Source organism: Haliotis cracherodii, unplaced genomic scaffold, assembly GCF_022045235.1.
Source record: "Haliotis cracherodii isolate W230 unplaced genomic scaffold, xgHalCrac1.p SCAF_11, whole genome shotgun sequence".
In the NCBI taxonomy this organism is placed as follows: Eukaryota; Metazoa; Mollusca; class Gastropoda; order Lepetellida; family Haliotidae; genus Haliotis; species Haliotis cracherodii.
In genome coordinates this window covers 27,711,045-27,733,865 of record NW_027266266.1, presented here as the reverse complement: position 1 = coordinate 27,733,865, position 22,821 = coordinate 27,711,045, and the positions used below count along the sequence as shown (strand labels likewise).

The following is a 22,821-nucleotide window of genomic DNA, read 5'->3' as shown; positions in this document are numbered from 1 at the left end:
TTTCTGGGTGGTAACACTACAATATTCCTAAATAGTTTCATGCACGTACCTTCAAACAGAATCCCAGAGCACAAGAGCGATCTATGGTAGGTCATACCCGTTTCATCATGCATATACTTGACATTTTCACTTCACGCTGACCTACACAACGAATCAGCCGTAGTGTTGTGGGGAAGCCATTGTCACAATTAGGTCACACAAGATCTAAAACTGTGTTTTCCGCTCATCACATTGAAGGGCAACTATTAAACTGAAACCAGCGACCTTTCGTGTTGGATTAGCCCTGTGTACTGTCAGACAATGATCGTATGTTAAAGCAACACTATTGATTGTCTGCTGCAACGCTTCCCGCTCTGCTTCATCCCAGGTGTCGATCCGGCAATAGGTGGAGTTTCCATAATACCATCTCGTGTGTATACTGGCATCACACTAATAACATGATCACATCGACACGTCAACACAGAAGTATACATATGACGGAATGAGATGCAACATATGCACATTTCTGAGATGGGATCAATTTGCCCTATCAATAATTAACCAATGATTACAGCAAGCGCAGACACAGCTTCCTTTTTAAAAATGAGAGCTTCCATTTTGTCATCAGTCAACTTTACAGATTCATATCAGGTTAATGCAAATAATCAATTAAGCAAGTTAAGGAAATTGCACAAGAATTCTGCCAAAATGCTAACATCAACAATACTGTACATTGTATATGTACTGTACAGTGGCACATACAGGTGTTCACCTATTTAACCGTTGCCATCGGTAATTAAATAAACGTGATTAAAAGATAAATCATTTGTTTTGTGTCATGTGTGGCACGTGTCATTAGCACGGGATTCAGCGTAAAGCCACAGCAAGCAGTGTCACTGCGGAAAGTGACTGATCATGTCTGCAGCAGGCCATACAGTGACTGAAGCATGGCATATATGGCATAAATGATAATTGCGAGTTCATTTCGCTGAATGTATTTATGTGGAAATAAACCCAACAAAGACCTTTCCATATCCATAAGACATCTCTGCTGAAAGCCATTCCTGTACATATGCCATGCTACACATCACGCCTTCATTGAGTCGCCAGCTATTGTCACACATTAGGTATATTCTACACACAATCACCGGAGTGCAGCTCAAGCCAAGATTGCCTCAGCTCTAGGGTCTGTCCAAATCTGCAGGGTTCACATGCGAGGTTCTGGTTTGTTTTTATCAGTTACTCTTCCACTGGTGTTTACAGCTGATGTGGGTGACCTCCACTGACACATCTGTAACCCTCACTCCCTTGTCTAAAAATAATGAATGCCAGCTGTGGGAAATCCCAATTACACACAGAGCTACAGATAAGCAGCGTACTTGCGTAAAATATTCCCCAAAAATATTCAAAACCCAATTACTTTCAATTAACTTGCGTACAGAAACGCATGCATTAAATGAAAAACTGAAATGTATAAAAACAGCACGCGTAAATACCCAATATAGCTTTTTCAGCATGCGTACAAAGGAGATAATATCCGAAGCACAATTACGAGCTAATTTACTTTCCGAGTCAAGCCTATATATTTAGAACAGTTATCATGGATATATACATCAAAAACATTATTTCATTTTTTTTTAAATCATAAAATGTTCACTCTTTTTGGAAAAAAAATCTATATAATATTGGTTACCAAATGAAAAATGTAATAACCCAATTAAAATTCAAACCGTAGAGTAAAAACTCAATTGCTCAAAAAATTATCTGGAGCTCTGTACACAATATACTGGGTTCTGGCTTTAGGGAGATGAAGCGTCCCTGCATTACACAGATATATTTGCAATGGAATCCAGTAAGGTATAGAAGGCAATTCTGAGACTGTGCTTATATACCAGAAATATGTCGCCTGAGTATCAGCGGCATGTTAACAGAAATAAAGGTCTTGCTCTTTACTTTCAATACATTATATTCACTATGTAACAATATATTGTCGGTGCCTGGTCATTTAAGACTTGAAAATTGGGTCGTTTTGATGAAATTGCCTAGTTTGTTTTGGCACTAGTCCGTCATCCCTTCGACATGCGGAGGTAACTGTGACGTCACATACAGACATGGAGATGTGGAATTGTAGACGAGTAATGATAATCCATTGAAATACATGGAGGTTCCATCTCACAAGGCAAATTTGTTTTGTGACCATTGTTAAAAATAGTCATCAGTGCTTGACTAGACGAACACTTAATCACTGAAAATAGAGATAATTGATTGAAACAAACAACTCCCTTTTAACTGATAAGTAGCCTCAGTGATAGGTGAGATTCAGAACGGTGGAAATCTAGACTTGCTTCGGTTAGGACTATAGCATTACAGTGAGAGCTGGGCGGGAGGGAAAATAATTTGGTTCGTGGGCTATGACTCAGAATACTGCTTGACCACAGTCACAGTATATTGTAATAATAATAACATATCATTCGGCACATTCTCATTACTTTTCTTCATATACACTGGTCAGTTACTGTCATAACAACAGTGGACACTGCTACGTGATCAAGCTACAGGCCATGCCTTTTCTACCCCCTTCGCACATCAGACCTGTCTTCAGGAAACTACAAAACAGGGCCTTCAACCCTGGACTCCAGTCCCTTCCAGTTATCAGTTGGTGTCAGTTGTGTTGAAGACTAACACTGTGAACAATGGTGCGGAGTTGTCAATTAACAATGTTAATGTTAATGTTATTCCTTGTTATGTACTGATGGAAAAGCCTTGATTTTTAGTGTCAAACTTGAAAATCCTTGAAAATCACCAGATTTGCTTGAAAAGCCTTGAATTTGTACAATATTACATAAACTTGTTCATAAAAGTATTAAAACACACAAAACTAATAGTTATGTGCCAAAGATGTTTAAGTGTTAGTTATCACAGTGATAGATTTGACATATGCATTTTGTCAAACAACTCGAAGACATCATGACACGACTTAATATATTTCATTTGTTGTTTGTGAATCAATTTTGTTTGAAAATGTGTGATGTTCATACTGCTTTTTAGTCTTACGACTAATATACAGTTTGGTCTTACACTAACTAAAAAGCCTTGAAATGAAACTGATAGTCTTGAAAAGCCTCGAAAAGGCCTTGATTCCATATCTGCATGAACGATGGCAATGTTATGCTGTCTCAAACAGTCTGTTTCAAAACGTGCAACATGTGGGCGGGCATTATCCTGCTGCAACGTGACGTTACGTCCCTGCATTTGAACAAAGAGTAGACCATGATCTCGAACGATGTCGTCCCTACAGCGTACGTCATTCAGATTGCCATCATCAATGATAAGTTGTGTTCTCCCTTGACTTGTGATGCCATTCCCGATACCATTACACTTCCATCCCCAAAATGACTATAATGAGTAGCGCATGTACACCCTTGCACGACCATCAGTGCTGTCCCCATGAAACCTCAGATGCTGCCTACACCAAGCTAGACGTGTCTGACGGTGACGTGGAAGCAAAATTGGGCGTATCGCTGGATGTTGGGTTCGGGTGTTGTGCTCCCTCAACCGGTTGCGCGTGGCTCTGCCACTAGTTGGTCTCAACCCAGGAATTGCCCGAGCTGTTAATGTCGCAGTTCGAACATCAAAATGTCTGGCAAACTTCGTTTTGCGCCATACCCACGGTGCCTAGACACTGATTGTCAGCAAGCTGTGGCATTGCTTAGGCGATATTTACCAAAATTGGTTTATGAACAGCTGATAACTAGACAATCACTGTGCACTGTACAACATTAAAAAAGAAAACGTGTATATCATGCTCCCAACACACATGCAAACATCCCCATTGTGCCCCGTGCATTAACATGCACGTGCAAACTGAATTTAGACCTTAAAATCCAGTTCTTCATGAAAATGTAAAGATGCATGATTTAATTTCAGAATAGATGTTTTTTTATATTGAATTTAATATCAAGCAGTTACTTTTTCCGTTAGTAGTATAATATGTACAAAGTATTACAATAATTGTGACAGAATTGAGTTTGTTGTCTTTATATTGTTTTGTGTGGCAGTTTTGACTGTGGATCGTTGGTTGAGGCAATGTTGACCTGCTACCTCTGAGGACGTGAATCTTTAAAAATATTTCATTTGAGGTTTGAGATAAAAACGCATATTACTGAGGATTTTAGTGATTAGGAACCCACTTCAAGGTTTGAGATATTGTGTAAATGTCAATCACAGGATATATAAACAAACTTAATAATACATTTAAGACCAAAGGCTAAGTTCAAGATAAGCATGACATTCCAGATCTAGGGAATCTACTTCATCATGATATCAACACAAATATTTTCATGAAAAACTAAAACATTACTTAGCAGGTATAAAAGTATTTATTACAGAGGCAGACATGCATACAAACCAGTTCATTAGAGCTATTTACATACATGAAGCTTTGAAGAGGCTCAGTGGAATGGCAAATTTGCAAAACTACAAACCAATATGGCATCCAACAAGGGTAGTTCAATAACATTGCTAAAATCTGGTAATAGGTTTTAAGATCAACGTATATACTGGGAGTTCCTTAAAGATGAATCAACAGAGAGATGTTTTGTGATGCAATGGACAATATTTGACATCATATCAATACAAACGTGTTCATTTAGTTATTTACAATCCAGTTTTTACTTTTCTTCGTGCATAATGTAAAATTCAATTTAGAACAATGAAAATGTACTTTACAAATGAGCTTAAAAGGAAAATATTTACATGTGCATATATTTGATTTTAACTCAAAGGTGTAACAAGTTATCAATTCAGGATATGAAGTTAAATAATTATTTAGTTTGTAAAATATGATAATTTCATAGATTTCTTAATAATTTAAGATGCCTTTATATAAAAAAGCCTCTATGTTTAGAAACAGTTCAGATTATAGATCAAACTTAAGCTTAAGTGGCAGTCTTTAATACATTATATATCATAATGCTACATACATGTGCTGCAGTTGTGCCAACAACAAAAAAACTTTACCCACTAGAAATGCTGGGGAACTGTTCAAACAATAACATAGAATAGCACTTGCAATTATAAATCAGCACTCTACATAAATGTACACTAATGGTAATACTACTGACCTTGTACCACACAATCACCACATGAATATTTCCAGAAACAACAATATGCTTAACAGATTTTAGTTTCCAAGTTGATTCTGGAAATTGAAAGTCATTTATTCATGCTGTGTAATATACATCATATTCAAGGGTTGAGAGACTCCTTAACTTTATATCATAGTTGTAGCGCTGGCCTTAGGAGTAAAAAATGAGAGAGTGAAACAAAGACACCAATGTGGGTCAGGAAAGAAATAAGAAAGAAAACTCATTTTAACAAAATGAAAATGAAATCTGCTAAAGTTCAACTGTTCTGGCAAAAATGATTAGTTGATAATAAGCACATATTTCATAGGTTATTAGGCACATAGAATCTGCAATTGGATGTCAAATAAAAAAGTTCCAAATATTGCAAGAAAATAGGACCACAGAGAGTACATGCCACCGACAAGCTTATTTTGTAGAATCAATGCCTACTTTACAATGTTTGAGGTAACAAACACCATATGGTCTACATAAGGCCACCATTTAGAGAACTAGGCATCGGCATATCACTGAAATTACTGAGCAGGCTAAAGTGGATGTAAAATCACTTGAATATCACACAGAATGAAATAAAACACAAATTCCTACAAGTATCAAGTGATTAACCCGAAAGAAAACACATGAACCCGAATTCAAAGTCTAGTTGTTCTAGTTATTCACCATAAACCTCTCACGGAAGAAAATACCACTACATGAGAACAAATATTTCATTTTATGGAAATACTATGGAAAACAACAGTCTGGGTTTGGGAAGAAATTTCTGCATTTCCTTGAAAATGAATGCTTACTTGTCATGTTGTGTATGCCATGATACATAGTGACTACAACTACAGCACTACACTCCAAATACACTCACACTCTCTATACAGTTTATACAGTATATGAAAGCTCACTCTGCCACTTTTGACACCACTCAGGATCTTCTTTTACAAATCTCAAAGATTTGAATTAAGAATTGTTCATAAATATGATATTGAGACATTTGTCAGTATCAAGTTAACACATGTTAAGTATGAACTTTGTTTTCGGTATTACCTCCTCAAATAAGTTCCTACATTCAAGATTCATGCTACAGCTATTTACCTGTAAAACTGAGAAGACAATCAGTTACCAACTACGAACAAAAAATGAGGCTGCCTTAAACTTTACTCTTAAAGATGAACCTATACCCAGTGTCTTTAAACCTGCCCTTGAAGTGGGACAAAATAATAGCCAATTGGCAATTCCATTTAGTGTGATTCAAGCCAAACCCGTGTTTGTCTGCTAACTCACTTCATAAGCAGATGAATCAGCAGTTTATAATTACCTTATTAAAACTACACAATATCTTCTTTTAATACAACACACTGATTACAATAGATTTAGTATGGTAATGGGGACCAGTCGATGGAGAATAGTCCCTTCAACAATATTTCAGTTTATCCTGAGTAGTGTGTGGTGCAACATAGTGTCTCTTAATCATAGGACAAGCTCCTCCACATATGAATCCATGTACAAATGATAATGTTAATATTAATCTATAATGATACAAGACTACTGTGTTAGAGATCTACCCATACACACCCTATACAAAATGGAAACAGACCTGACACATAAGCTTATTACTGTATCTGTCCTCACTGTCATGCTTCAATCAAATAGTACAATTCAAATGCAAATTCTTTTGAATACAACTATACATGTACCAAGTAGGGAAATAATTACCAGGGAGATGACACTTAACTACTACAGTTAGCCGGTTTGTAAAGGAAAAGAAAAGGATCACTCCCGACATATTTTGATGATAAAAATTGATAATTTGAAACAAATATATACGCTCCGGATGGACATGACTTATCACATATCCACATAATTGTATCCCCTAAGCTGGGTCTGTATGTTGCACAAACTAATTGCTTTCTCCCGGTCTTGTCATATTTCAACATCTGACTTTTCAATGTATTCTGATTGAAGCAAGACATTTGAACCAAATTTAAGCAAGCTTTTCACTTCAAGGAGGATATTGCAAACTGAACACCGTTCATCTTTACATTTTCCCTGTAACCATGTACCAGTGTTATATTCTATCATGTGAGATAGACAATAGCACCTCAAAAGTAGGCTTTGTTTATTTCTTTATTCTTGAAGAATGGTTTCATTGACATGCTTGGTGATTATGGTGATACATGAGCATTAATGAAAATAAATTACATATTAACTTACATTCTTAAAACTTATACCATGAGATCAATATGTCCTTTCACTTTTTGCATCATATCTTTATTCCAAATAAAAATGTCTTAGTTTGACCTCGGATATATTTCTTATTGTACCACTTGCCTTAATCAAGTAACCACATTTATATACTTAAAAACCTGTATCACTGTTTAGCTGAATGACGTATCACATACTACACTGCCATGAAAATCAGATAAACATAAACCAATGAATTTTCTTTTTCATTTTGCACAAAGCATATGAGTATTAAGAATTCTTGTGGTGTAGCACAGACTGGCAAGCTGGCACTAACAACAGGACATAAGCCTTTATAACATACTTACTGGCAAACCAGCAAGTTTCCAAAACATGAGATGCTTATTTTCTCATGAAAACACAACTAATTACTTATTTTATGTGAAGATGCTTATATACAATCCAAGACCATGTTACTTATGAAAAGTTGAAATCTTTTATTGAGAGAGACTTTGTACCATTTGTCACAGTTTGATTACATCAACTGTGAAAATTTGAGATATTTGATAATGATGCTGGAGTAGAATCTGTCTACAATTAACCATAAGGGCCAGTATGACATAGAATTAGGTGGCAATAATAATTTATTTCATATTGACATAAATTTAAACCCAGAATGCTACAATCTGAAGTTAATATCATCAATGCACTGAACTGAACATTTCATGACACAGTGTCAGTAATGACACGATGAGCATTGGGTAGAAGGGTTATGCAATGACAGCTGTCACACACAAACATGAGTGTCAGTATCACTGCTAGGGAATGATGGACTTGCAAGTCACCAACAAATACAAACAACAAACTGGCACAGCAGCTTCGCAACCATCCAGCAAAGTGCCTTTAACAAACTGACTGGCTTGTTTCAATTGTTTGACCAAAGAATCAATCTATGTTGAGCATTTATGTTACGTGGAGATTTCATTTTCTAAAGCGTGATGTTCTTGTACCTGGGCTACACGAAAGATATATTCATTCCAAATGTCATCCGTATTATTCTGAAAACTATTACATATTTTAATCAAATAATTTCATTTAATGCCCTACAATTTCATTCAGAATATATTTGTTACCAATATGTTGACAATATCAATGCCATTCAGAAAACAGCATTTCAATTTTTTCACTTTGGTCAAACAATAATAGCATGAGTTACCAGGTTGTAAAAATATTTTTTTATATTAAAATACATTTGTCCTATATACACTGTATGTACCTCAATATCAGTAGTAAGATAAATATATATTATCAAGCATATGGCATATATACAAGGTGTATATATTATACTTCTACAAATATGAATAATGCATGTCATACCATTCATGCATGACATTAAACATTTACATTACACCATATTCTTCTATTAAACTGAAAAACTCAGAATTTAATAGCGAATATTTTTTTATTAAAATCTACTGAAAGACTGTAAATATTTACATAGGTACATTACAGCAGGAAGTCTCCTCAAAGAATATCAATATGCAAAATATCCTTTGTGAAAACTCATCAAAGAAGATATGGTACTATAGCAACTGTATAAAAATATTTATTCCCCTGTAACTCATGCTATTGTGCTTTGCTCCCAGCTAGCTAACAGATCCCTGAGATCAGACTTACAGACATTTATGACAGTCGGTCTTCTTGTGAAGTGTCACAAGCACTTTGGATAGTAATGCCACTAAAGTGCACCTACATTTAGAACTTCTATTATTGTTGGTATTTACAGCTCCACAATAAAGCTGTAGCTTGGCTTCAATATTTGTAAATCCCTTTAAACACAAATGACTAACTACATGAAATGTCATGCAAATAGGACTAAAACCTTATATGTCATAAGATCTACAGCCCCACAAATGCGCTCCAGTATATCTTGTTTTATTTAAGGATACTAAATGAGACTTTCTATCATATCGATAGTTCTCAGAACAGTATTTTTCGAATTTTTTTAGGAAGCATGAGGAAATTCAGTGTGTAGAAATTAAGAACAATTTCAGCAGTGTAACAATATACGGTAAATATCAATTTTTCAAGGACCAAATTTGTCAGTTGCCATGACCACCAGCAAACAAAGCATTTCATGCCTATCTCACAATTACTGTCCCAACAATACAGTGACAGCAACACACAATTTTTAAAGATGGATTGATCTCTAGAAATAATGCTATAACTGCTTTAGCAAATTTGGTCATAAGATATTTTCTCATCTTGCCAAGGACACTACGCAATACATGCTGAAATTATAATACAAATCAACACATCCTTAAATGTATAATAAACCAGTTTTATTTATTCTGCTTCCTATAAGAAATAAATATGATTCATTTCCCAACACCGTATTCTGAGACTCTGGCAGATATGTTTGAAATGGTTTATCCTTTACTTCCTACATTTGTACTTCCCTTCCCTCTTTTGTATGTGCTTTGAATGACAGGTACACTCATCATCACAAGAAGACCCACTGTCAGGTGTAACAAGCCCAAGAGAGACATCGAACATTGAGTCTCGTAACAAGTAACACAGAGGCGGCATGAAATTGCGGAATGAGCAGATTGATGCGGAACAGGATCTCTTCTTGATGCCACAAGACTTGACTGCACACTTCAAAACGTTTGTTCGTCGTCACAGTTTTCCGTCGAGTGGCCAAACACTGCAATGCAAAATGAGAGCAAACCTGGGTGGCTTCACAGGGCAGCATGAGAGCAAAATGAAAATGAAAACATTCAACTGCTTCAGACAGAATTTTTTTTTTTTTAAAGTTAAGATTAAGAATCTACTTCTTGGACCTCAGAATTCCAATATGATTTCTTAAATTCAGACATTATTATTTTGCTATTTACTATTAATGCAATATGTTCACTTTTAAAATGCACAAACATGACAATTATTTTTGGACAAACAAAAAAGCTCAGTCTCATTTATTATTCAGAAAATGAAAAACCCCGAAATATTGATGCTTCTTAGTTATATGAAACAAGTTCTATTACTTATTCAGACCTCAATAAAAATAATTAATGTAATATAACAGTTATGATGCATTAATTTTGTTTATGAAAATCAGAGTTTATGAAACAGGAACACTGTAGCTAATACATAAAATTAAATAAATGGCTCTCAAAGAACGTATGTTTTATTTACTTTAATGTTTAGATCCAGCATTTTATGAAACTGAAGCAGTTGAAAAGGGAATAACATTAATGTGCAATAAACATGTTAATCACTGATAACAGCATTGTGCTATCTACAAGGAAGTGAGAGAAATGCACTATGCACATAGCCACAAGGCAATCAATTGGCACAAATAAAGGAGCACTAGGACTGTTGCATTAGTCTTGATATGAAAGGACAATGGTTAATAAGAAGACAACCCAAAGGTATATGTCCGCATCGTTAGGAGAATAAACATGAACATCATGCAGATGATTGTGAGAGATTGGAATGATTTCTATTTTTCTCAAATTGTTGGGTTGGTGTTTTTTTTATAAGTTTTTGTCACATTTTTTACACTTGTGCAAACTGTGATAGTTCATTTCTTAGCATTATTTAATGTATTGCAACCTACACATAACTATGTTTTACATACATATCATACAAGTGTTATTCTAGGTCGGACCCTTCACTGTGTCATCTCAAGTAATGGGTGAAAAATGCATTGGTGAATATCATTTGGCTGTGAACAGAAACAGAATTGGTTCTTGGCATGGATTTACAAAAATCACTATCACTGCAGGCAGGGCCCGATTTTCTTGCAAAAGTTTGCTTTTTGGATTGAAAGTTACACTCTTTGTCCCGGTGAAGAAATAGCAGTGGCAAAGCATTTGTTGTTTGTGTCTTTGCTTCTGCAGCCTTGCTAGATGACCAAGAACATTTATTTTCTTAATATCCTAATATATTTTCCCATATCAGCAACTGTATATTTAGTTTATTCTTGTCATAGAATATATACGTATCACCGTTCACTTATCACATACTTCATTTGAACCTCAAGGTGACCTTCTCAGTCACATTTTGAGGTCAAAAGCATTTTTTTGTGAAGAACATCCCTTAAAACAGCCACTCATTATGTGAATTGAGTGACAATATTCTCAACATATCAGTTATGTCATCACAGACATACTAACACATAAAATCTCAGATTCCACAAAACCAAAGCACCTACCTTCACAGATATCACAGTAGGGGCGTGTTGACTTCCTATCGCCATGGTATTGCGTGGGTGGGGGACTCTCTGACATGGCCTGTTTGGGGCAGTCATCAGTGTCGTGGAGGTCAAACATATCGCAGATATCACAAAACAGACGAGGGGCTGATCGTGGACGGGATGGCCTGAGAGAAACAATCATACAATTTGGTAAACGGTTTATTTGTCATCTATTATGAGTACAGGTGACAATATTATTGCTAAATTTTAAACACTATGCTGATAATACTGTAAGAGTACTGGGACAGTATGAGCATGGCCACAATTTCCTGGCTTTATTTTTGAATTGATGTCAAAACCTAACTTTTGCACACAGCTTGAGAGGAAGGAAATAAAGGGAGGTCACTCTGACTGTAGGCTGACATGAAGGTATTGATTGTCTGTACAAGATGTGTGTACACATTATATTGCCAATTGTTTTGATTGTTTATATTTGTTGCCATATTTGTAACATTTGATCATTGAACATACAAATAGTAGATAAATGGTGTCAATTTCAAAAAGTGACATTAAAACTTGTCATTTCCCTACTGACAATTGCCATATATCAAGATTTCTACAAATCATTACCCCCCTTCAAGTTGGTAGACAAACTTAAACGTATGTCCTGTCTAAGAGAGTGACTGAATCCTGTCTCAAAGCACGGCCAGCAATATTCCAACTATACCAAGTGTCAGATCACTGGAATATCAAATTGTAGATCAGAGGAAAGTCAAAATATCACATATCCAGAATTTGCATGTCACATCTGTCATGACAGATAATCTGTTATTCCCCTAATTGCCATGAGGTTGTTGAACTCACGAGATGTCCATGCCCTCTACAGCATCCCCATTATCATAGACCCCGGCCTCCATGGCCTGCAGGCGCAGCTTCATCTCCTCATTCTTCCTCTGCATGTCCACGATCACGGAGTTCAGGAATTCAATCTGAAACACAATGCATCACTGGCTGCCATCATCAGTACACCACATAATAATGTTACATCTTGGGATCAGAAAGACACTATTCAAAGGCTAACTGTCTGTCTGAAGCAACTCCTGATAATATTGTTCTATTTCAAAAAACAAATGAGGGAGTGAGTGTGCTAGTTGTAGGACACTTTCAGCAATATTCCAGCCCATATCATGGCATAGGACACAAACAATGGGCTATACACATTGTACCGCTGGTGGGAATGAAACATTGCATCAATATAGTCCTATTTGAGATTAAAGATACAGTGAATCTGCAACAAGCACATTCTTCATTATAGTTAAACATATGCACCTACATCTGGGATGAAGCTATCGGAAAAACTCACCCGAGGTGTACATGAAAACTAGGTCTATGAGATATGCAGACCACAGACATTTAATGAGCGTAATAGGTACAAATCTTGGATTCAATGATCAGCAGATGATGGGAGGGATAAGGGACACAACTATCAACAGCGAACTGCATCTTACACCACTGGCTCACACAGGAATATTTAAGTGAGTAGTAACTTGACAACACACCTGTTTGTCAGATGCCTCCTTGTCTGACTGAAGTTGAGCCACCACAGGATCTCCTGCAACATTCAAAGTAACAATCTTAATCAAGGCTTCAGGTACAAAACAGTTGCACAGATAAAACAAAACCTATGCTGCTTGCCTTTTAAAAAAAAGTCTCTTTAACCTATAGACCTTTTCTGTTATGTGTTGTTGAGGTAATTTGTTGTTTGTGTACTTTTTTCACAAGTAGTGACCTTGACCTAAAGAGTACGAAGTCATGAGCCAGAGTGAGTGAGTGAGTTGGGTTTAACCCCGCTTTTAATAGTATTCCAGTTATATCACGACATGTCAGCTTACAGTGGGAGGAAGGCCTGCAAGCAATATGGCCAACAATTGGGGAAGCTTCATTACTACATGCTGAGGATATGGCCATTTTCATTTTTTTAAGTGAAACGTTTATTTCAATGTAGCCAGGGACATATAGTACAAACTATTGATATGTTCACCAGTTTTGAAAAAGAAGAGTCTTAAGTGCAGATGGATGGATCTGAGGACAAACCAAAGGCTCATTTTCACAATGTGAATGTATGCTAAATATTTTTGAATTGTATAATTCATCATAACAACCTCATTCATACATAACTCTCAAGAACATTTTTTAAATAGAAGGCTATAATTCATAAGCACAGCATTTTCTTTCTATGGGTATTGTTCCTGTTGAGCCAATTTCCCGTACCTAGAAGTAATTATAACTGAAGTGTTACAAGGACATCAAAATAACACCTTATTCACCTCACAACTGAAACTTTGTCGTATGTACATCAAGCTAGCAAACAAATGACCAACTAATTACACTGAGGCAATATCAAAATTTTACACAAATTTTACACACTATTTAAGCCCTATCCCAGCAACTGATAAATACGACTCTGGGCCTGCATTGTAAGGGTTGAATGACTCACGATCAGCCAGGTCACACATGCGAGCAACCTAATCAGCGTTTTAGTCAGTTTCAGCATTGGGTTCTTAAAACCATCTCTGACCCATATTCCCACAGAGTCTCATATAATACTCTTGAAACAATTGAGCATCCTTGGCAGTTCCCCTCACCAGCAGTGTCACCGTTGTTGGTGTTGTTGGCGTTGTTCTTACTCTCCTTGACGGCGGCCTCCAGTGAGTGGATCTTGTCCAGAAGTTGGTTCCTCTCAGCCTCCCTCTCCTTCTCCAGACTCTGCAGGGAAGCCCTGTAGCCAGACAGAGACTGATTCTCAGTCTCAAGGTCGCCCACCTGGAACATTGCAACCAGGCTAACAGTTGTCATGGCAACCAGCAATATTCTATCTATCACTGCGATCTGTAAATAATCAAATGGGCCGTGCCCCGTCTTTTGTGTGGAAACACTTCAATATTTGACCTCCTGTGCCCGCTGTTTTCTGTGGAAACACTTTAATATTGGACCACTCATGGACCCTCTTGTGTGTGGAAACACTTCAATATTTGACCTCCTATGCCTGCTCTTTTGTGTGGGAACACTTCAATATTATTAGACCAACTTTGCCCATTCTTTTTCTGGTTGGTTGGTTTGTTGTTTAACGCCACAATCAGCAATATTCCAGCTATATGACTGTGGTTTGTAAATAATTAAGTCTGGACTAGACAATCCAGTGATTAATATCATGAGCATCAATCCACACAATTGGGATCGATGACATGCATCAAACCAAGTCAGCGAGCCTGACCAACTGATCCTGTTAGTCGCCTTTATCGACAAGCATAGTCGCCTTTAACGGCAAGCATGGGTTGCTGAAGACCTATTCTACCCCGGATCTTCACGTTTTTCTTTCGTGTGGAAACACTTTAACATTAGACCTCCTGTGCCGCCTTGTTTGTGTGGAAACACCTCAACATCTTTTGATTGTTCGCTTATTTTTACACACCACAAACAGCAATATTACAGATATATGACGGTGGTGTGTAAATAACAGAATATGGACAAAACAGTCCTGGGATTGAAACCATGAGCATCAATCTCTACAACTGGGATACAATGACATGAATAAACCAAGTCAGCGTGCCTGACCATCCGATCCCGTTAGTCACCTCATCCGACAAGTATCAGTTGCTGAAAAACAATTCTAACCTGATCTTCACGGCGTTAGGCAAATTGATAGCATAAGCAATGCTGGAAATAGTTAGAACACTGTCACACAATCAACTCGATCACACAGTTTTGCAACTACAGATGGGGCCCATACATGGCCAAGACCCACAAAGGTCTGTCACCCACCTTTTTCTTGTAGGATTCCAGCTGGGACTGGTGCTGGGTGAGATCCTTGGCAGAGTTGTCTACCTTGGACTGCAGCTCTGCTTTGGCAGACTCCAAGGAGGCTTTGTCTTCACTAAATCTGAAATCACAGATCAATGTGTTTACTCATGGATCGTAACTTAGTTTTAATGTTCTAAACACTGTCGGCTTTATTGAAGCATGTATGTAGCACAGCTACTTGTGAAACAGTTGGACTTAATGCTGCTTTGAACAAACAAGTAAGCATGTATCACTGTCAGATTATGTGGGATGAAAGATACAAGTGATGCAGGTCTTGGATGTTCACCAATTTGGTGAAACTCATGAGCACGGGTATGGTGCTGACAAACCTAGAAACATAATCACTGGGATTTCAAGACACAATCAAAGGTTTTAGGAACACCCGAGGGATTCAACTGTCCACAGAGAATTGTAGCACCTTAGATGACTGGTTCACCTGCGGCCCCCATCAAAAGTATAATCAGGGAACATTTGGGATCAGAAAATCTGGCGTGCCTATGGGACTTATCATAAGACCTTTTAGAAACGATCTGGATAAAACTTTCATGTAAAACTCTGCAATGAGATCACATGCACAACACATTTAGAACTTACAAATATCTCATGCCGTAATATTTTTCAGGAATCCAATGTTTTTATAGACAAGACAACATACTGACACTCTATACATACAATATACTATACATAGGAACAATTAAGATACACAACTAGAATCAGACAAACATATTTCCTACAAACATCCATGCTGCAGAAACACAGACAGAAGCATGATATATGAGCAAGCTACATTATAATATGACGGGATGACTATATTTATTTGTATCAATGGGCAAGAGTTTGAGCAATGCAAGTAACGTGAAGGCTAGCATATTTATTGTTTAACTATGTTGTTTAATGCTGCAGTCAGCAATGTTTTAAGGTATATCATGTCAACCTGTAAATAATCTAGTCAAGACGAGACAAACCAGCGACGGATATAACGACCAATATCTCATGCTGTACAATGACACACAATTAAATCAACTAAATCACCAAGAGTGACTACCGGTACCCAGATCATGTCGCTGCTTTTTAAAAGCATATCGGTCCGGAACTGGGACTTATTCCAACCCGGAATTCCTTTCGGGGAAGATACACAGATCCTTCAAAGATTTACTTGTTGGGCCAATACACTTCAATAAGCGCAGGCGAGTGAACATCGTTCTACAACACAGTCTGTAACATTCCAACTATATACCAGTCAGGTGTGTATGATCAAGTCAGATCAAGGCCATCGAAGTACAACCATGACAGACACTCAGGTCACACATTGTATTCCCTCATTGATCCTCATTAAAGTCAACCCTTCTGATAAGCATGAGGTATGTGGGACCCTACTGGACAAGAAATCCTGGCGTAAATACAGCATTATGCTGTAGTCAGCTACTAAAGTGGAACCCTGTTAGTCTGAAAACCCCAACCTTCAGGCAGCTACTGTTGGGGTAATCTAAAAATACACAAAGGGTTTTGTAGCCAATATTTGTTTACTTGGAAATTTGTTGATCTGGATTCTCTTAAAATTTGTTAGAACTATATATCTCGTGAAAAAAATCTTGCGTATGGAGTATTATCTCTTTGTTAATTTGCTCCTTGTCCAACATGTACTCTCCATACACTGCAGCCATTGTGGCTGAATGATCCCTATCTGTGTCAGCGCTGGACAAGCATGAGTTCTTCCCCTCTCCTTCCCATGCATTCACTGTCTCATATTGACCATAAAGTAAAGATAGAAATCCCACAACCAAGAACCTAATGCTTTCTACTTGTGGTATGCTTGATACCAGCGGGTGTCAAAGATTTAGGACAAAAGTAAGTATGCAGTGTTGATATATAATGTGTTAATATGTTTCTAACAAGCATAACATAGGAATACATAAATATTTGACAAGAAAAATATGATATGATTTGTTAGTTGATTAACGCTGCACTCAGTAATATTCCATCTTTATGATGGCAGCCTGTAAATAATCAAGTATTGAGCAGACAATCCAGTGATTGACATCATGAGCATCAATATACGCAATTGGGATTTGAAGTCATGCATCAAGAGGATTACTATGAATAAAGACCTATGTGGCCACGATTACACACAATCAGTCAGGTCACACATTGTAACCACCCAATCCTCAGTAATCAGTGTTTGTGACAAGATGATCTGGGGACCTATGATACACTTAGAATCCTCACACTGTCTTGAAGCAGCACCAGGAGTACAACGATGAATATGGTTTTACGCCGCTTTTAGCAATATTCCAACAATATCCCAACAGGGGACACCAGAAATAGGCTTCACACCTTGTACCCATGCATGTGGGGAACAAATTCTTCAGCGTGACAAGCGAACGCTTTAACCACCCCACCACCTGACAAGTTAAGACATCAAGACCTTCCATAGTATCGGTAGGGTATGGATAACGCTTCTAGGGCCAGTATATCAGTTATATTACAGCATGGCGGCTTGTGGGAGGTCGCCTGCAGTGATACAGGTCCTTAGTATCAACACAAGAAATGAAATGAGAACATACAGATATTCAATCTCTCTAATGTTGACACACTGGCATCCATTCAGCACATGGAAATACATGTATGTGAGAATACAATCAGAAATACGTCCCTGCTCTCTGTACCATGATGAGTGTCTGTAGCCAAACACAGAGCCCACGAAGCAGGGCCTGTCAAATAACAGGAAGAAACTGCAGTGTGGAAAGATGAAAGTACACCTTTTTGCAGTAGTGGTACAAGTATTGTGATACAACATCATTTTCAATGGTCACCCACAGTAAACATATATAGTCTTCCTAATTGTGTGTGCCTTTGTCCTGGTAATGAAGACAGTGTGTGAACGCTTCTGTCAGCAGGCACCAGTAGTCCAGCTACATCATGGTGGCCTGTGGGTACTCAGGTCCAGCAAGGCAAACAAGTGGTTGATAGCATGACCAACAACCCACAAGGTCAGAGTAAGATGACATACTTTGTAGGAGTCTGATTCTAATTTAGTTGGGGAACTACCATCCTGGAATCTCCACTGGCAATGCTTGGAACTCTTGATACAGGGTAAAGCCATTGTCCAGTTTCATGATAATGTAAAATGTGGAAATGTATTGTAACATTACAAACATATTAATAAAGCTAAAAGAAAATAATAGTCTTGATTCTCAGGCACCGCCCACATCACCTTAAAGTCTGCCACATGTTTTGTATTTATAACCATTTTAAAAAACAACTATAAAAATCCTAATATTGATACATAAAAACAATGAGATCCAATATAATATACAGTTACTTCCCTTTACATGCGCACTGCTTATGGTAATGGTGTCAATAGGCGTTTGTATGCTTGCTTATGTAGAGAGGCCCTGTCCAAGGTTGATGGTACACAACTGTTTATTTGGTTACATACATGTTTGAACAAGACAAAGAAAAAAAACCACACCGTCCGCCCACCCACCCGCACTATATTTTAAAAGTCATTGCCTGAGAACCAATGCTTTCTTTTTAATCATAAGACAGATGATGAAAATATGAACCAATGTGAACCACAACCCAATGTTGCAAGTGCTTTACATGTTTCAAGTCACATAAAATGGTTGGTTCCTAAAAGGGATTAGTTTAAAGCAAGTACAATAAACTACAACAGCAAGTTGATACTAAAAGAGGAAGCATCTCTATGAAGTATAAACAGCATGCACCATTCTAAACGTTAGTCATTTTCTTACCATGAACAGACAAATGTAGTTTAGTCCACACAAGGAACACAGCAATGAGAAACAGGACATGTGTTAGACACAATCATCTTACATTATGCCAATTTCATACATTAGATTCTCATTCATAATTTCCTATTGAATGATGAGTGCCACTGATGTTGGAAATGAGGGATTGACTTGACATACTGTATTGTCTAACAGACAAACTGATCAGACACACATTGCCAAACTTACATTGTCGTCTCCAGCATCAGTGAGTGAGTCAGTCAGTCTTAACACCACTTTGAAACATTTTTCAGTTATGTGCCGGCGGTATTGTCAGCATAGTGTTGGATACAAACCATGCAGTGACACATTTACCACTTTAGGATGACAATGGATCATATCGCGGCAAGTCTAGAATTTGATCCCATGTACATCGGATCCTGGCAGGATGAGGGGATGCACAGTTTTGTTGTTTGTTTGTTTGTTCGTTGTTCAACGCCGCATTCAGCAATATTCCAGCTATATGACAGCGGTCTGTAAATAACTGAGTCTGGATCAGTCAATCCAGTGATTGACAACATGAGCATCGATCCATGCAATTGGGATACGATGACATGCATCAACCAAGTCAGCAAGCCTGACCACTCGATCCCGTAAATCGCCCCTTGCAATAAGCCCAGTCGCCTTTTATTATAACAATTAAAACTATGTTATTGATGGTTTAATCTACCTCTTCTTGGAGGGCAGACATCGAATCTTATGTGAAGGTTTTCGGAATAGCGTCAGAGCATTATACATATTTCATAAAAAGATATAAATGAGATAGGAAATGACATTCTGAAAAGCAAATGGTTTTCCTTATGGTCAAGATGAAAGTGTAATAAATCAGGTTACTGAACGTTCCTTGTTCCTGTATATACTATACAAACTTGCTGAAGAAATTAAGTGAAAGACAATACTCCGGTCATTATCCTGAACAGTGATAGAGTTTTGACAATCCTAAGATGATAGACAGTGGCTTGTATTGCTTCAATGATACTCCTATTTGTACAATGGTCTTCCGTGAAATGGTACACTATGCGCATAAAGCTGCTTTAAATCACATCCTCATCAAAAGCTGAGCAGGATAGTTGTTTCCAAATTAATCTGATCTGATCTGATCTACCAGTAACTTCAGGAGGTTACTTTCGACGCAGTGAAAACATAATTTCATTTTAACTAACACAGACAAAGCAAGAATGTTAACACAAGTGAGCATATGAGGCCACACTTTCATAACGCAGTATGTCACAATGCACATGATTAGAAGACTTGAGACAGCAAGCTGTGGACACTTCACATTAGAACATTAGTCCTGTATGGAGATATTAGTGACATTAATCAGCACAGATAAATGAAATCTGAAACTACATCTGCATCAGTAGATACATCTGAACTAACACACATAGCACGATCCCTTGTTTTGAAATTACTGACAGTCGACACCCACCTTTTGCGGTTTTCTTCCATCTCTGATTGAAGCTTTTTGGTTTGTTCTTCAAGCTGAAAGTACAACTTGCATGTTTGATCAGTCTGATTTTAACCTTTAAAATTCAACCATACTAAAACATCATGAACAGTGTTTCTAGTTCTCGCAACATCACCACAGATGCATCGCATACATCAACCAATTGACTGTTTCAGTGGCAACAAAAAATGTGAATTAAAATATACAATTCTTTGAGGACTTAATGCACAAAATGGACACTTGTAATTGTGTTAGAAGCTCGGTCACATCACAAATTTGCTATAAACAATTGTATAATAAAATCTTAATTATTTCCAAAGGAATGTTGTCAGCATTATGTGTTCCTGGTGCTACATTTGAGTTGTATGAGTACAACACATGGTTGAGTTTCCACCATCAACCTGTACCTCAGAGACACGCAAGTCCGTGTATGACTGTAGTCTAACATCAGTCAGCAGTATCTCAGCTACAGGGAACCAGTGACTGAATGAATGAGCAGCCTACCATCGAGTTACAATCATATGACATTAGCAAAGACTCTGAGTCTGATCACCTTGGTTGCCTCTTACTATTTTGTTTGTTGTTTATACATAGGTGGCCTGTAAATGGCCCAGTGTATACCAGACAATCCTGAGATTGATATTATGAGTAACGATCCACACCTCTTACAACCAGCAGAGACTGATTGGGACCTATTTTGAAATGGACTCCCACGACTAGCAATTGTGTGCCTGGACCTTGTCTAACCCAGAATAGTCTCTACCTTTTTTCGCTCCTCCTTGACTAGTTGAGACTGCTCCAGCTCGGCTGTCATCTTCAGCTTGACAGCCTCTGCCTCCTTCAAGCTGGCTTGGACTTCCGTCAGATGACGCTTTGTGTCCTCCCTGCGTACATCAGGGGAGCGGTCAGGTCTATTGTTATGGTGAGTTGGCTTGATCACTACTTCGGTCAGTATTTCAGTTGTATAACAGTATGTCAGTATTTCAGTTGTATAACAGTATGTCAGTATTTCAGATACATCAACTTGAAGGTAATCTGTGGATAATCTTTAGAAGCACCCTCTATGAAGACCCAAAACTTACATGACAGTCTGTATTTTCTTGTGGATGTTACAGATCAAGTCTTTGAAAAGCATTCAGAAGTGATACACAAAAGGAAGAGAATTCATGGATGTCAACTTCTTTATTATTAGGAACACAAAGTTTAGGAGCATACTCCTTCATCAGGTGAATTTAAGGCAGAGAATTTATCACCTGATGAAGGAGTATTAAAGTATATACTCCGAAACGTTGTGTTCCTAATATAAAGAAGTTGACATCCATAAGTTCCCTACCCGATGTTACAGATAGTTTAACAAACACAGGAAGCACAGAAGTGGTAGATCAGTGCCGAGTAACTATTATTGAAAAACTACTGCTTGATCTCAGGAAAACAGCTCATTATCTTTAACTTTTCTTCCAAGAGTGCTTGTTATGGGGTATGTGGTATCACCTGATCCACATTCTAGCTGGAAGGTAACACATGGTGAGCATGGATGCTACATCACAAAGAATAGGAGAGAATGCTATAGAGATATCACACATATTCAGCTGCAAAGGCATTCTAAGTTAGCACAACATGACTAGCTTTATACAGGACTGGTGAGCAGCCCAATCACAGACTTCTCAGGATACTCACAGATCTTTACTGAGAACTTGGCTGTCTGACTCAGTTTGTGATTTCTGCATTAAAACTTCTTGCTGTGAGGCTGCTTCTGATTTTAATTTCTCCACCTGAAGTGAAATAGAACCTGCCTGAGGACGTAACAGTCTACACACACAATTATTTTAAAATCAGATCGGGATTCTTTACTACTTTCTTCTTTGTCACCATTGCTGGGATTGATACAGATATTTGACAGCTAAAAAGCCAGCAGCGAAATCCACTAAAGCGCCAGTCAAGTAATACACAGCTACAAAACATCCTCACTCACCTCCTTCTTATACTCCTCTATCTGCATGTCCTTCTTCTGTATATCTGCTTTGGTTGTCATGGCATCCTGTTTAAGTTGGTTACGCTCAGAGGTAACCTTCTCTTTTTCCGCTTGCACATCTTCACATTGCTTTTGTAGCTGTGCACAGAAAGAGCCATGTCATGATGGATTCCTGTATTACGTATAGCTTTAATGTGTAGCCTTTTCATAGAAATATGTCATCATCAATTTGCTGCGGAGTGCTTTCAGACAAGTGA

The 22,821-nt window shown here is 37.6% G+C and overlaps 1 protein-coding gene across 16 annotated transcripts in view; it reads right to left on the bottom strand.

The window, feature by feature from the left end:
- The window catches only part of LOC139456386 (CAP-Gly domain-containing linker protein 1-like), a 113,155-nt gene that overhangs the window by 7,172 nt on the left and 83,162 nt on the right, over positions 1–22,821 (bottom strand). For 13 of the 16 annotated variants that reach the window (XM_071238060.1, XM_071238051.1, XM_071238064.1 and 10 more), the window contains 9 exons: positions 22,565–22,702; positions 22,270–22,364; positions 21,356–21,476; positions 20,575–20,627; positions 15,316–15,433; positions 14,139–14,316; positions 13,053–13,105; positions 12,358–12,482; positions 11,512–11,678 (listed from right to left, as the gene is read on the bottom strand). In XM_071238060.1, the coding sequence (XP_071094161.1) occupies positions 11,512–11,678; positions 12,358–12,482; positions 13,053–13,105; positions 14,139–14,316; positions 15,316–15,433; positions 20,575–20,627; positions 21,356–21,476; positions 22,270–22,364; positions 22,565–22,702 (1,048 nt within the window). Of the gene's footprint in view, positions 1–4,347; positions 10,003–11,511; positions 11,679–12,357; positions 12,483–13,052; positions 13,106–14,138; positions 14,317–15,315; positions 15,434–20,574; positions 20,628–21,355; positions 21,477–22,269; positions 22,365–22,564; positions 22,703–22,821 lie in introns of those variants that run through there. The other 3 variants (XM_071238065.1, XM_071238066.1, XM_071238057.1) reach the window with 2 other exon arrangements.